Below are 16175 nucleotides of genomic sequence, written 5' to 3' on the forward strand. Positions count from 1 at the left end.
TGGACATAACTCAGGCTTCTGATTTGCAAAAAAAGAAAAAAGGCAGTGAGGTGGTGGCTCTGGATTAGCAAGTCTGATCTCATGGCTTAGTCATTTTATCACTGCAGGAAAAAAAAACTTTCTTTTGAAGATAAGGGAATTAATTGTGTAGTCGGAGCACATTTTGTTTATTTTATTGGATTGTAAATCAGTTTTAACATTCATCCTTTTCAAATGCATTGCTCGGAGCCATGGTGTTTTTAGCTGTCAAAAATATCCCCACTCTGAGGAGAGAAGCAGTTAAGAGGAGGGGTGACACTTTGGTTCATGCCACATCTATAGATCTTCCTCCTCTCCTTGATATAGTTTGGCTCCTCTTCTGCATCCTCCAAACTCGGCAACTCCTCCATCTCTGCTCCTGCTTCCTCGCGAACCAGCCGGTGGCAGACTTGTCTTGAACCTTGTGTGGACTAATGCAGCTGTGACTCAGCCCACTGATCTACATCCTGTACTATCCACTGCCTTTCGCTCTACAATTTTGTGGATTGCATACACTGTAACAGCCAAACAGTAGTTCTGTTCCAGACAGATTTCTTTTTATTTCAGAGCAAACACTTGAAATCAGCCATGTAGTGTCAGAGAACCTTTACTATAACACTAAAACATCTAGTAAAGTAAAGATAAATGATTGTAGTTTGAAAAACACACATTGACAATGTAAAAACAGAGAAAAGCAGCACATGGAATGGTTTGCTTGAAAATAGCGTCAAACAATGATTTGATTATCAAATGGCAGTGTGTGATTTTGAAGAAAAAATTGTTCGTTGTTGATTTTTCTGACTGCACTGGCCAGGGTTCGAACCCGCAGCCTGGAGTATGGGAGACGTGCTAACCACAAGGCCGAAACTGCTGAGTCGTCTCATCTGAAGCTAGCACGTCTCTTAGGTCGTCTGGAAGTTATGTTAACAGACTGCACACACATTGTTGTGCAGTTCGCACCTTTTTTTGTTTTCAATTTACAAAGCCAGGGCCGGCGCACACACAGAACCGACAGTTCGCAGAGCGTGAGGAAATATTCGCTGAATTTTACAAAAAGTGTATTGGATTAAAATCGCTTACTGCCCCAAGTAGATTAACTTTCTGTTGATCGACTACTTCATAAACCAACTGGTCAGTTCTGCTTTTTATTGAGTGTTTTTTTTCTACCCACCATCAAATAAAATTGGCAGCAGTGAACCACACTTAAAAAAAATATTGTATGGGTACTTAAAAAAACCAAAAACTTTTATCAGCCAATTTACTTAAAGTTTTAGGACTCACCAACAAATCCAGTTCCCAGTGGAAACGATAGTCCCAAAATAAGGACATGTATCAAAAATAAATCTTTAGCATTGAAAATCCAGTTTCAATGGACATATCTCTGTACTCAACTTGAGGTAACACTACAACTCTAAAACTGTAGTACAATCTGGGTAAATGCCCAGGGACCCAGGGACACCCCTAGGGGCCCAAGAGTAGCCTACAGTAGACTGCGATATTAATAAAATAAGGACTTTCATTGGCGTAAATACCTGATTAAACCAAATTTTCTGTCCAAACTAAAGGAAATTGAAATTGAATTGATCGATACACTACCCTGACACTGTCCCGCTGTGATTGCTGGGGGACTGTCTACCGGAGGGGGGCGGGGCAGCTGCCTGCGAGCCTTCACTCGGGACAACAACGCCCCTCGTGTAGCGAGCGCTTGATAAGTTGTTCAGCGCGGCCAGTCGGCCACACTGATTCATTTCGGGGGCTCTTATTTCCCTTAGCCCCGCCCGCGTGTGTCGAGTCGACTATCCGAAAGAAGCGTGCCGCTGGGGGGAAGTTCCGACGAATCGAGAGCTCGACCACAGTGGGTCCTCTCCATGCTGAAAACGTGCAAACGTCTCAGGGCGAGGAGAACCGTGGTGGACCGCAGTGACTGTGGCTTTACTGCAGGTCTGTGTTCCCTAACTGTTACCTTTCCGCAGTGGACCGTCGCGTCTCGTGTTAGCTGCCCGCTAGCTGCGGCTGACAAATGCAGGCGTCGCCGCTGACAGGGGGGGGGGAGCGCAGCGGGCTCGTTCCGTTCTTGTTCGTGTCATGTGTCGACGGTGAACAGTTGTACAGTCGCAACGTGTCCACCGAGGCGTGTCCACCGAGGCGGGCGGACACGCCTCGGTGGACACGCACAGGGAGCGACTGGCTAACCCAGCGGAGCTGTTAGCATAGCAAAGTAACCTGATGTCAACTTAGCTCACGTCGCTAAGCTAACTCCCATTAGCAGGCAGACGCACCAGGTGACAAACACGTTTTCTTTTTTTTCTTTTTTTACGTGTAAGGCATTGCGCAGTTCCCTTTCCCCCCTGTTAGCTATTTTATTAAATGTATTTAGTAGGAAATAAAAAAGAACGTACGCTCCCATATGACGTCCCCCAGTGCGTGGTGAACTTGATGAAGAGAGTGTGTGTTGCACACAAACAAAGATCAGCACCACTTCACATCGGGGTGGCTGCTCCACACACAGTAGTTAAAATGGTTGCTGCTCATTCCCAAGCTACGCAAGCGTGGGCCACAGAAGTTTGGCAAAGGCCTCCAAGAGCACAAGAGTGATGTTTTTGCAGAAGTTTGCAGTATTCCAGTAGCAGCGGGGGGGCTGTGCATGTAGGTGGAAGGACTGCAGGGGTTTCAGCAGAGTTCAGTCCCTTGATTCTGACCCTTGATGACCCATGAATACTTGACTAATGATTGAATAGTGTTTGTCTTCGTTGGACGCACCCCACAGCTATTAGAGTTGGAGCAGAAACAACTAATCTTGCAGAAGATGGACTGTAAAGTAATGCCCAGCTGGTGTGATGATCGATTATTTGTTTCAGTCATTTGTGCCTGGTTCCAAGTATTATGATTTGTAAGGATTTGCTGGTTTGCTCCCTCTCCTGTGTGATAGTAAACTGAAAATGTGTGTTTTAGACTGTGGGTCGGTCCAAACAAGGCAATTGGAAGATCAAGCTGTCAATCCAATCAGTCAATCAAACTTGATTTATGTAGCACCTTTCCAAAAAATCATAATGTAATGAGTAACGCATACCAAAACAAACAATAACTGAAGGGAAGTTAAGATGTATGAAAACAAGCAATGAAAACATCAATGAATAAAATTACGAAGTACTACACAAAATAAAGGAAGATGTCAACACTGGTCTGTGGGAAATTTTGCTGGACATTTTGTTGTCACTATTTTCTTACATATTGCAGGCCAAACAATCCAGTCGCTTGAGAATATCACCTGTGTTTTATTTGATAAAAAGAAAAAAGGGTGATTAAATAATTGCCTATTCTTTAAGCAGATCCAGGGAGAGGAACTCGTGTGCATTCCTCTACAGGAGCAAGACAATGGACGTGAAAATGGAACAGCAGGAAGAAGACCACGCATTCAGCAACGCTGACACCAATAGTAAGATCATACACAACGTCATTGTGACCAAAAATAAAATAAAATCTGCCATTCATAACCATAACGTTAACAAGCGGCAAACTCCGAGGCTGACAAAATGAAACCAATGCGCAAGTGCCAAAAATTGCAGTTCACAGAATGACCACTTTAGGCTGGCTCCAAAAGTAGTGCTGAAAGAAACAAACATCTTGCGACAAATATAAAAGTGCCTTTCGGTAACAGTCATATTCATTTTGCTAATGTCGCACAGGGGTGTCGATAGCAGTATAGGGAAGGTTAAGACTTCAGCTGACCTCTGTTGGTGTGAAAACTTGTGCACTGTTTACGACAGCTGTGTGGTGAATAAACATCTCTAAGGTTTGTTTGTTATGCACCCACACGTCTGCATTTAGAAATTGACTGTTGAGTTTTTAATATCTAAAGAAACACTATTTACTTTATGCCAAGAACAACATCTGTCAAATTTAACTTATGTTAACGTTTATTAGCGTTAACTCATCAGAATTCAAATATAGTGGTGGAAACTACCACAATTATAAATTTAAAAACTTGGATGCAAAATTAAGACAGTGTAGTATAATTTCAGTAACAGCTGAATCATTATTTAAAACCTCCCATTTTGGGCTTCAGAACCGGTCTTTAGAAACCAATGGGTTACATCACAGACGTTATGTCCATCTTTATATTCAGTCATGAATGTAAACCACATAAATGATCTCGTGCAGTAAGTAGAAAATTAACTGAATCTGTCTAGTTTTTATATCCAGCTTGAAATGGAGTGTGTAGATAAATCAGATAATAAGTATGCTCAAGGGAGGGAAAAATAAAAAAACTGAAATTTTCTGGCTTCCTCTACATAGCACGTGGACATGTCAGATGGTTGAGGGATTCTTCTGTCCAAGATACTGCTGTTCTGTGGGTTCTGAGCAGACCTGCCTGTGTTTTAATCCAGGAAGGGTACATGGTGGTGCTGGATGTACTCCAGGATACAGTTGGCTGCGAAATGAAATACATTCTTAGGCTGGGACATACTGTAGACCTTGCACTCGCCATGTATTTTTATTTTTTGTCATTCCCCTAACCCTTCACTTTCCAGACCCGGTGCTTATGTCCATTTTTATATACAGTCAATGGATATTACCCAGGGCATCTGTTGCAAACGATGAAGTCCTCGTACAGAAATACAGAAATGTTTTCCTTCTCCTTTTTTCAGGTAAACGCCCGGCTGAGGACATGGAAGAGGAGCAGACCTTCAAACGTTCGCGCAACACAGATGAGATGGTGGAGCTGCGTGTGCTGCTTCAGAGCAAAGTAAAGACCGATTCAGTTCATACATTAGTTGTTTGTCCATACCGCTGTTGTCTTTTCCTATTGATCAAAAGAGATTTTTTTTCAAAGGAAAACCGTCTTTTTTCACAGAATGCTGGTGCTGTTATTGGAAAGGGTGGAAAGAACATAAAAGCCCTACGCACAGATGTGAGTAACAGATAAAACACCCCTTCTGTTACAGAATCTGCACTGGTCTTTTGGACCTTACAATTTAAACGCTGTTAAGAAATATTTAGATTATTTACATATTTGAACTGAACCCGCCGTTCATTGATTCCCCACAGGAGCAGTCCCAGATTTTTTGCCAGCAGGTTTTTAATAATTTTACACTAAGAATTGACATGCACTGTTAGGTAATTTAACCAAGTTGGCTCATGTGGACAGACAGGAAAGACCTTGTTAGACAGATCTGTTGGATTTTGTTTCCAGTCCTCTTGTGAGCTCAGCCTGGTTCCAGTTCCCTTTCCAGTGTTGAGGCTAATATTGACCTTGCAGTGACAACAGGTGCCTGACAGCCTAGGTGGCCTAAGTCTTTTCTGCAGGGACGTAATTCTCTGTAGTGCTCCAGACAGTTTATTAAACGTAGCTTTGTCCAAGTCACACTTCCTGTTCTTCTTCACTCACCACAGTTTCAAATCTCTCACTTTCTCTTCACTTTTGGGACAAAGTGTAGCGTGTATTCAATTAAAAATGTATTCCTTCTCCCCCTCTTCCCTTCTCCTTTACTTTTATGTTTTTTTTATTTTCGGCCACCCTACTCCGTTGCCTATGTACTGGATCGACATGCCCCTCCTGCGTTGCCCACCTTGACGTTGGCCCAACCTCCGCCCGCCCCTGAATGCCATGCCCGCCCGCCCACCTGACACTCCCGGTTGGCCCCGCCCATAAACTGTGCCCCTCCTTAAACGGGCGCCTTACTTGACATCTTGTGATTGAATGCCCCTGCCCAATGCCAACCTCCTCCACCACAACCACCACCACAACCACCACCACCACCTCGGCCAATGCAGTACAATGCCAGTGTATCAGTCCCAGACAGCAGTGGCCCAGAGCGGTATGTCCCAACAGTTATTGCCTCACTGCCTGATTAGAACAGTGAAACACATGTCTTTGATAACCTGCCTTCTGTTTCATTTTAACGTCTTTATATACATGACAGTATACTCCCCAAACACCCCTCCTCCACTTGTAAGCGACGTGTATTGTTCCTTTTGATTTTTCTGTCCATTTAAACCATCTCCATTGAGTTGGGACTTTTTGTCATTGCAGTTTATTGTCCATGCAGAGAATCACTGACAACCCACTACCCACCAAGTAGTTGGTATTTTATAGTCAGCAACACAACACAGCTGTTGGATGTTGATTGTCCTTGCTGTGATGTTTAATTTGACCATGAAACCTTTGGAATCAGGCATCTTTTTCTCGCTCTGTCCTCTGGTCCCCCCTACCTCTGACCCACTCCCACCCCCACCCCCACCTCAACCACCTTTTCCCCCACTTTTTTCAGCATCACTGTCCATAATCTCTGAGAGAGCACTAGCTCCTGTCTGGAGGCTCCGTCCCCCACTCTGTCAGTCATTAATGTCGTCACTTTATTTCATTGTGCTGCATCCCTTCTGTTAAACATCTCTGAGGCCACATCAGGTCAGAGCTGCCTGCCAAACCTTTCATAACCCCCCCCCCCCCCCCCCCCCCCCCCCCCCCCCCCCCCCCCCCCCCCCCCCCCCCCCCCCCCCCCCCCCCCCCCCCCCCCCCCCCCCCCCCCCCCCCCCCCCCAACACCCCCGAACCTACCCCTCCTCTTGTCCTGTGCCACAGAGTAGTTGGTAATCTCTTACATTTCCTTCCCCACCTCAGCTCCTCTGCTCTGTTACTCTTTTCTACTGCCCACCTCTTCTTCTCCTCACCTCAGCCCTAAGCCCCCACCCTCCCCACCCCCCTTCTCCCTGAACCCACCTGGTAACGATGAAAGTGTGCTGGGGGTGCAATTGTCACGGGAATTTATTTTTCAGTTTATGTTACTTTTCTTCAACTGGATCGGTGGTGGGATGGTTATCTCTCTCTCTCTCTCTCTCTCTCTCTCTCTCTCTGTGTTACTCTCTCTCTTGCTTTTTGTCTCTCTCTCTCTCTCACACCCCTCCCCCAAATCTGTGTGGCCAGTTCCACATTATTTTGAGCCATCCGGCAGCTGTCCATCTTCCCAAGGTTGTCTTTTAGGTCCTGTTCATACGTGGTATTGACATCCATCATGGATGATCCGATCACAAGTGGATAGCTCTAGGTAAAAGTGTGAGTGCACCCAAGACACATTTGAGATCTGATCACTCTGACCACATTCAGAGTTGGTCTGGTATAGAGTCCATATCATCACCCCCCCCCCTCCATCTCTTGTGGTATTCGTGACCTTGTACCATTGAATTTTCTGAAAGCTGACCAGTTGGGACATCTTTGCCAAGATTTTCCAAAAGGTGGGAGGCCACAGAAATATTTTTTTGTTGAATGGAAAGTTAAAATATTGTAATTTTAGTTGTGCAGCGCTTTTCTTCAGTTTCATTACGTCTATTTTGTATTTCCTGCATTAGGTAACCTGGCTACTAGCTTGCTCTCGCACACAAACACATTGACAACGGACCTGTCATAGACTGGCTAAAAAAATAAATGTTGATCCTTTCAAACAGAAATGATGCATGTAACTACTTGCATAAAGTGCAGGGAAGTGAGAAACGATCACAAGTTGTCCCTCAGGACGCATGTGGACACATTCTATTGCCAGGTGTGAACTGACAAACCTGGAGCTGTCCACTTGTGATCTGATCATTCGTGATGGATGTTAATACCAGTCTGATCAGGGCCTTACTTTTAGATGAACGTTAAATCGAGTGCATGTCAGCTTTATATTATCAGTTCAATGTTTGGGAAAAGTTGTAATTATGCGTTTTATGCAGCAGTTGTAATTTTTCCCTCTTTGGTTTGGATTTTTTGTAGGTCTCTCTCTGTAACTGTTTTACGGACTGTTTCTTGTGTATTTTTTTTCTATCAAGTTTTGTTTTGTGTTTTACTTTTTGCCCCTCTTATAATGCGATGGTTCCTGACAGGATTCTGAGTGTGAATGCCAATATCGACACTATTGGAGAGATTCTGCTGAAAATCATACCAACTCTAGAGGAGGTGAGACACCTTGAAAACTGATGACTTTATATCCTGAAGTATGTAACCTGTTGGCATTAATAGAAAAAGAGGGTCATTAATATGCAGAATTTGGAGTTTTACATGAACCAAAAACTACCACGTGGAGCACGTGACCACTAGTAGCACAATGGATCAGTGTTTTACAAATGTTTTGGTGCATATATTCGGTGGACCTCCAGTATAAACAATGTTTGTTTTGGTAAGAAACAGTGAATATAAATATGACTTTTGTTAACAAGAAAACTCCACAGGGCAGCTTTAATCTGAGACCCAAAACTGGACCCACATCTTATGGTGAAACTACTGTATAGCTCTATTTTCTTAAATTTAATTTATTGCAGATTGTTAGTTCGCCAAGCCAATGGAGGCTTCCATCCAAATGTAGTGCAAAGGTTTGAAGAAATTGGCAAAAGAAAATGCATATGCATGTGCATTTCCATTCGCTGTCATTATGGGTGCCAATAAACCATTGCAGAAGGAGAGTACAGTGGAACAAGATGTCTTAGCTAAGAGAAGTAGAAAATATGATATCTCTTCACTGGAAGCTTCAGTAAGTGACACATGCTTCATGTATGTCATTTAGAGATTGACTGCCTTGTTTTTCTGTAGTACCAGCATTACAGCGGGATTGATTTTGACTCTGAGCTTCGCCTGCTGATCCATCAGAGCTTGGCAGGGGGCATCATCGGGGTGAAAGGTGCCAAGATAAAGGAGCTGAGAGAGGTAGGACAGAGTCCAGATTAGCACAAGCTACGCTATGATGCTGGCCTGTAGATGACTTGTGTTTTGCAAGTTGCATAATTAATGACGACTGTATGTGAACCACACAGATCAAATTTTATTCTGTGGGAAACACTGTACAGTTTATACCTTTTAACTGCTGACGTAATAGTCACAGTGTTGACATGTTCATGAAATGTTGCGTTTTTGCTGGTGTCATCGGTCAGTCCAGTAGCAAAATAATTAAGTGTTTTTTGTGTGTGCCAGAACACCCAGACCACCATCAAGTTGTTCCAGGAGTGCTGTCCACACTCTACTGACAGAGTCGTCCTGGTGGGAGGGAAGCCAGAACGTGTCATTGAATGTATAAAAGTTATCCTGGAGCTCGTGTCAGAGGTGAGTTCACAGCCCTGAGATCTTCTTCTCTACATTCGTGCGTTTCATATCATGCAAGTAGAATGATTACTTTAAGCTGAAGTGCATCACAGAGACGTGATTATTATTTTTGTGTGCTTCATAATTAGTTTCAACAATTCTGTCAGAGCAGGAGAGTCTTTTACAACTGCTTCTCTGTAATGTGCTTTGTCTTCAATTCACAGGCACCAATCAAAGGTCGCGCCCAGCCTTATGACCCTAATTTCTATGACGAAACATACGATTATGGAGGTTTCACCATGTTGTTTGAGGACAGAGGCAGACGACCCATTGGTGGGTTCCCCATCCGTGTGCGTGGGGGCTTTGAGCGAATGCCCCCTGTTCGTGGCAGCAGACCCCTGCCTCCCTCCAGAAGGGACTACGACGACATAAGCCCTCGCCGGGGTCCCCCGCCACCTCTGAGCAGAGGTGGACGAGGCGGCAGCCGAGCACGTAACCTGCCTCTTCCCCCGCCTCCGCCGCCGAGAGGAGGGTGAGGAGTGGCCCCTCTTTCTCTGGTTTTCACATCTAACCTGTTTGATTTGGCCAAAACATTTAGTGTGGTCTGTTTGGACTGGTGTGATATGTCAGCCGAAATCTGGAGTAGACTAAATAACCACACCGAGCCCTCCTGAAGAGAAAAATCTTGGTTTGTCTCCAACCAGACTCTTGTGTGGTTCATTTTTTAAATTGATATGTGTCGTGGTCCACTAACAGTCTCAACTACACGGATCCACGTAGTGATGATGATGCTGAATGACATTTGCTAAAATTGTCAAATCAATGAGTTACCCCCCAGTGCATATAACATATGAACATGAACCTGACCAGAGCTAAAAGGCAAATGCTATGTGTTACTTTTCCCTTGTCCAGATCAGCAAACACACTTTCCTTGTCTGTCATAATTTGCAGGGGAGACAGATTCTCACACGGCAGCTACCACAGTAGCATGGATGACAGACCTAGGTGAGTATGATTACCAACACTGTTAATTATTATACTTAAGCCGAGTTTCAAATAAATCTCAGATGAATATCAAATGAACATTATCAAGGCTGGATGATAAATACAAGTTGGGTAAAAATAAACTTTCACGTTACCTGTAGTTTAGTACAGCTGAAATGGTAAATTCAGTTTTATGTACATGTTAGCAATATTAGGATGGTCTCACACACAACCACAAAATTAGCTGATTGTAGTAAAAGTCCTTACTAGAGATCAAATACAAATATATCAGATTTCAGGGAAAAAGCACCCAGAGAAACCAAATCCTGCAAAGGTGGATGGTGGGTCCAGATTGGCATTGCCGGGGGCACGACTGAGGTCGGGGACTATTTTGTGACATCACAAAATTACGCCAGGTCTGACAGATTATTTCAAGGCTCGGTTTTTCTGAATGCAGCCGGGGTGCAGTTCTTCGTTGATTGAGCGTTTTGATAATTTCACATTATTAGTTATATAATATATATAATTGGAAATGGAAATCAGAAATTGACACTACAAGGAATCCTCACTTTGTACAATATGGGGCCTTTAACATTATTTGGGGGAAGTAGAATGCTTGACATGACATACTGATGATTTAGAGCTGTGGAAAAGGGTATTATATTGAATTTAAATTGACAAGTGTCTGTGAACTTGAAAAACAAAATAAGAACCAGGTCTTTCTCAGCCACAGAGGTAAATATTTGAACATTTATGTTAATTTAGTTTCTCCCTAGTACAGCAACTGAAAGCTGCTCAGTAGCAGACTGTCAACCCACCAGCCCTGATTCAGAGTCTGATCACAGGTCATCTGTGGAGTCTGCGTGTCCTTTCACACTCACAGCTTTCTAAATACCAATCTAACAGTGGTGACCTGCTTGGTGCTGAGGTGTTGAATGTCCTCTAGAGAAGATAAACTATGTTAATGCATACCTTTTTTTGTTTGTAGCGACAGGAGAAGCCGAGGAGGAGACCGCTATGACAGCATGGTGAGTACCCTCTGTTTACAGATGCTGCCGTAACACTAAGCTGTATTGTGGTTATATGGTTTTAGCTTCTTAGTCGGTCTTCTTAGTAGATGTTTGTGAATTATGTTTCAGATGAAGTGATCGTAATTTCCCTTTTTTTCTGAGTGTAGTACAAGCACAGAGGCACAGACACGGTGCTGCCTTTTCACTGTGTATGCACACTGATCTAGGCCTGTTGTTGCCTGGCAACAGTTGTCTCCTTGGTTACCGCAGAGCAGCCGAGTACGTAGTCCAGAGATCCGCCAGGCTAGCAAATGAACTTGAGCTGAAACAATTCCAATAGGAAGGAGATTTAAGGAAATTGAGATTTAAGGACAAACATGGCGTAATGGCATGAACACAGCATAAATATCAGACACTTAAAAATGACCACTCTGACTTTGCTTATCAAAATGCAAATGAATTTCTGCAGTGAGAGCCTCAAGTGATGAAAAATTGCTTTAACCGTCTAAGAAGATAGTCTTGGATAGTAAAAGAAGTATATCACTTTTCTTTTACTCAACTAAAAGCTTCATAAATACAACATCTTGTTTAATGCATATGGGAAGTGTCTACATGTGTTAATTACAACATCTATCAGAAATACTGAATGTTTATAACCTTTATGGGATCGACCTTGTTCAAATTCTAACTCTTTACATAAATGCATTTCCATTACTTTATATAATAGACAGAGGAGCACTACATGGTGTTAAGCAAAACATTATCGTATATTTTAAATGTCCCAAAATATGGGAAATTAATTTGTTGGTAAAATTAGCACTATGAGGAGCCACGTCTTCAGAAAAAGTGATATCCCAGATTGTAACACTAAAGCACTAGCGCTAAATGAGTTGAATATTTTGACCCAGTTTTAAAGTTCTTGCAGTGCCTTTGACTATTTTAATGTAAACTAGAACAATGATGCACATTGCGGTCCAGCAGTCTGAGTGAGTACAGTAGTTCATAAAATGTCTGATTATTTTGTAATCTTCCCTTTCAACATTTTAATCTTTTACATTGTATTATCTTTTTTCCCCCCCTCATGGCATCTGAATCCCACCTCACTCAGAAATACATTGTACGATGAAATTGTAAAATAGAAAACTTGGACACGCAGCAGCTATCAGAGGAAGAAAAATGCAGTTCCAACCGTCATTGCCTGGAGGCAGCACAAATGTCAAAAATTGCTGGATGTATTAGTTTGCTTTGCCTTTCGATGGCTCACATCGACGTGTCTACAGCTGCTGCAGCAGTTACTTTTTTCTTCTCCTCGCTAAGTCCTGGGACACACTGCCTGCGTCATGTGTGCGTGGCGGCGGTCCTGGAATGTCTTTGGATTGGTCTCGGTTCGAGCAGCCACACAGCCTGCATGAGACACGTGTCAGAGGCGCGGCTCACACCTCGCTGCTGCTGCGCCTTGTCATCCAGGGTTTTAAAAGGCTAAAATCACACCACTGCTTTCTGCTTACAAATCTTCACTTCACACACTGCTGATCAACTATGGATGATTATTATTATTATTGATGGTCATTATCAAAGGCAAACTATGAATCAATAATTCCAGGAAGACATTGAAAAACTCATCTCAGCATTATTCCAAAGTGACTGCGTATCGTTTCAGTGGCCTGCAGGCCTCCGATTTATACCCAATGGGCATATTTGACGCATGAATGTCACTGAAAAATGTGCACTGACTCTCGTGGAACATTTCCAGCACCTCACAGAATCTTCAGGCCGCTCTGGATACATGAATGAATCCCATCCAGTGTTTACCAGATTGTAACATACTAGAATGGAAACAGATTTTAGTGCTTTATTTTGCAGACAATTTTTTTTTATCACAGCATGCTGTTATCATTGTGATATTAAAACAATTTTATATTTTATCTTTCCCCCCCAACAATCGATCATGGTGTGCAGAGTGGAGGCGGATATGGTTAGTGTCTTTACTTTTTCTATAAATCCTACACAGATTTACACCCTATCGTGTTTTGTTAACTTGGCATGTGGGGACACAATCAACTCTGCTGGACTTGTCTTTACAACAGTGCACTGGGGAACAAAAATTTTGAACCAAAGTCTAATAAAAACAGATGTTAAGGTTGATAACACCAGAAATGTCTAAAAGAAGATTAGGTTACAGGGTACGTTTCCTGTTTCATCCTTGTCCTACTTTACTTGCCATTGTGTGTGTGTGTGTGTGTGTGTGTGTGTGTGTGTGTGTGTGTGTGTGTGTGTGTGTGTGTGTGTGTGTGTGTGTGTGTGTGTGTGTGTGTGTGTGTGTGTGTGTGTGTGTGTGTGTGTGTGTGTGTGTGTGTGTGTGTGTGTGTGTGTGGGTGGGTGTACAATGCAACGTAGGATTATAACAGGAAGTTCTTTGTAGGGTTTCCCTTCTTTTCCACACATGTTTTGGTCAACTTGGTTAAAAATTACATTTTAATATCAAATTTGAGATTTAACGGTTATGCCGTTTGTTTAAAATGTGTCTGGTTGATCCCTTGTGTTAAAACACAAAGATGGCTGCAAGTTTTGACATGTCTCCACGCCCTTGTAATTACACTGGTGAATTATTATTAAAAAAACAACTAAAAAACCCTTGTAAGAGCACATAGAGGAGAAAGTTTGTCTTGATTATTCTGGCTGTATTGCTTGTTCACTGTCTCCTGTCTTTATCCTAATGGTGTATTTTCAATGTCTTCAAAGACAACAATTCTTCCTGGGATCACTTTCAGTCCGGTGAGTGGCGATCGATCCTTACCATTGTTTCCCGACCTAAAAGGATTGTTTCATGTTGTTAAAGACAAAGTCACCTTAAAAGTGCCCGCCCTCCCTCCCCTCCCAGGTGGTAGAGGGTCATACAGTGATATCGGAGGCCCAGTCATCACAACACAAGTCACCATCCCTAAAGATGTAAGGAAGGCATCTATTTACATGCATAAGCACATGACTTTGACAGTAAAGAACAACATAAACCCATTTTTCTGGTTGTCGTTGTGCAGCTGGCTGGCTCCATCATCGGTAAGGGCGGCCAGAGGATCAAGCAGATCCGCCACGAGTCTGGGGCATCCATCAAGATTGATGAACCACTAGAGGGCTCTGAGGACCGCATCATCACCATCACAGGAACACAGGACCAGATCCAGAATGCCCAGTACCTGCTGCAGAACAGGCATGTGCCCCTGTGATTTCCCCCCCCCACGAAAAAAACTTGAAGTCATCACACTGCAGCGTGTTCGCCTCTGATGGCCTGTTTGCTCATCCACTACTACTGCATGGAAGTAAACGGTTTAGTAGTTGGTTAACCTCAACGTTTACAATAATTTCACCCAAAGTCGGAACAGTCGCCAAAGTAAAAGTGGATAAAGCATAAAACAAGTTTATCGTTGCGGTGTCCATTGTTGATAAGGTATTGATAGTACTATAGACTACACTGGTGCCAATATTACTCCTTTTTCTTTAGTTATTGGAAGCAGCATGCCTCTGATTTTGTCCAGAGCTGAAGCAACTCATATATATGAGGACTGTAAAGTAAATATCTTTATTTTATGGAAAGATGTCAATTTTTTGGGGTCTGAGAAAACAAACACTTTGAAGACATCACCTCGGGCCCTGTGACATTTTTTTTCTTTGCGAAAACATTCAATTGATCATGAAAACAATCATTAGTTGCAGCCCTAATTTGTTAAACTTAGTGCCTGACATTTCATGAATAAAGGCTTTTACAGCCTACGACAAATGTTGAACTTTTGAATATTATGCCAGATTGTATTATGCCTCTTATTTGCTTTACACCAGTATTATTCTTGTTTCAGTTCACGCGTTTCCTTAACCCCAGTCACCAAATGGCTAAGCCTGTCTCGGCATTGCTTCTCTTTCAGCCTTGACCTTGGCATAGTTATTTTTTAGTTATTTTTTACTGACAATTGTGCTCCACATGAAAAATCTCTTGAAGTTTGCAGCATCCAGCGTTAACATCTCCTGACCCATGTTATGTTCCTGGTCGAATTAATATCCATAATGTGTTATCATGAAATGCCCTTACCTTTTATTTGTCTCTTATTTCAGCGTGAGGCAGTATTCTGGTCGGTTCTTCTAGAAAGAAAGACGACGAGTGAAGCCATGCTGCCATATGGTTTGCTCCTTCTGTTCAGAGCCGACATTCCTTTGTAGATGCGCCTCCTCCCCTCACTACCACACTCTACACCATCGAGCTGTACATTGGACAAAATCTCAAGCTGTCAAACAGCAAACAAAGGGGTCAACGACACATTTCTCTGCTGGTGTAATTATTTTCTGGGAGATTCTTGTCCCGTCTTTGGAGTAAACTCATGCGTGATAACTTTCTGTGTTGTGAGCCGCCCCTGGGCCTTATCGCCCTCATTTCAGTACAGCATGCAGAATGTAATCTTTTTTTTTCTGGTAAGGAACATGATGTGATTTTAGGTTGTTCTTGTTATTTTATTTTTTCCCCCCTTTATAATGTTGAAGCGCCCTCTCAAAATGCAGATGTGTGGTCTCAAGTATGGTTAAAGAACCATTTAAATAAACTTTCATTTTTTCACACGCATCAAACACACAGTTCCACTTTGAAATGAAGAACTTTTGTAAAATGGGCTTTAAAGGAAATGTTTGACATTTTAAGGAAATTTGTTTATTCACTTGTTCTCACATGCAAGTTTCATAAAGATAAACTTTGGCTGTTGCTAAGCTCAAACTAAGATGCAAGATCATCCTTTGCACAAAGTGCCAACAGTTCTCGACTGTCAGGCCCAATTTGCCATGAATTCTTGGTAAATAAAGACTACGACCCATTTTTACTTTGTCTACATAATTTGATAAATTGTCATTTGTCTCATATTGTCCTCAATCCGCTGTCTCATAGGTGGTTAGCCGGGTTGAGTCACTGCGAAGGCCAAAACCATTTGTTTCACACAGTTGTCCTCCTCATCATACTCGGTGACCCCTCTTGCCTCATGGATGGGGACATTGGCATCCTGTTTCTCCACTCCTTTCAGGTTTTTTCTTTTCATTTGTTGCCAGCAAATGTTGTGAATGTGTTTTTTGTTTTTTTTGCCA

The 16175-nt window shown here is 42.7% G+C and overlaps 1 protein-coding gene across 3 annotated transcripts; it reads left to right on the plus strand.

The window, feature by feature from the left end:
• The first annotated feature begins 1673 nt into the window (after positions 1-1673).
• hnrpkl (heterogeneous nuclear ribonucleoprotein K, like) lies at positions 1674-15916 on the plus strand. 3 transcript variants are annotated; one of them, XM_035608880.2, is made up of 16 exons: positions 1674-1959; positions 3348-3454; positions 4668-4765; positions 4874-4930; positions 5794-5837; positions 7878-7950; positions 8581-8694; positions 8959-9087; positions 9291-9598; positions 10018-10071; positions 11039-11078; positions 13020-13035; positions 13803-13835; positions 13942-14009; positions 14099-14268; positions 15165-15916. In XM_035608880.2, the coding sequence occupies exons 2-16, from the start codon at positions 3394-3396 to the stop codon at positions 15193-15195; spliced, it is 1296 nt and encodes a 431-aa protein (XP_035464773.1). In that variant the 5' UTR covers positions 1674-1959; positions 3348-3393; the 3' UTR covers positions 15196-15916. The 3 variants fall into 3 exon arrangements, with proteins under 3 accessions (XP_035464773.1, XP_035464774.1, XP_035464775.1); XM_035608881.2 differs by lacking the exon at positions 1674-1959 and adding an exon at positions 2150-2300; XM_035608882.2 differs by lacking the exons at positions 1674-1959; positions 3348-3454; positions 5794-5837 and having other exon boundaries at positions 4686-4765.
• Positions 15917-16175: the final 259 nt, after the last annotated feature.

Source organism: Scophthalmus maximus, chromosome 20, assembly GCF_022379125.1.
Source record: "Scophthalmus maximus strain ysfricsl-2021 chromosome 20, ASM2237912v1, whole genome shotgun sequence".
Taxonomy (NCBI): Eukaryota; Metazoa; Chordata; class Actinopteri; order Pleuronectiformes; family Scophthalmidae; genus Scophthalmus; species Scophthalmus maximus.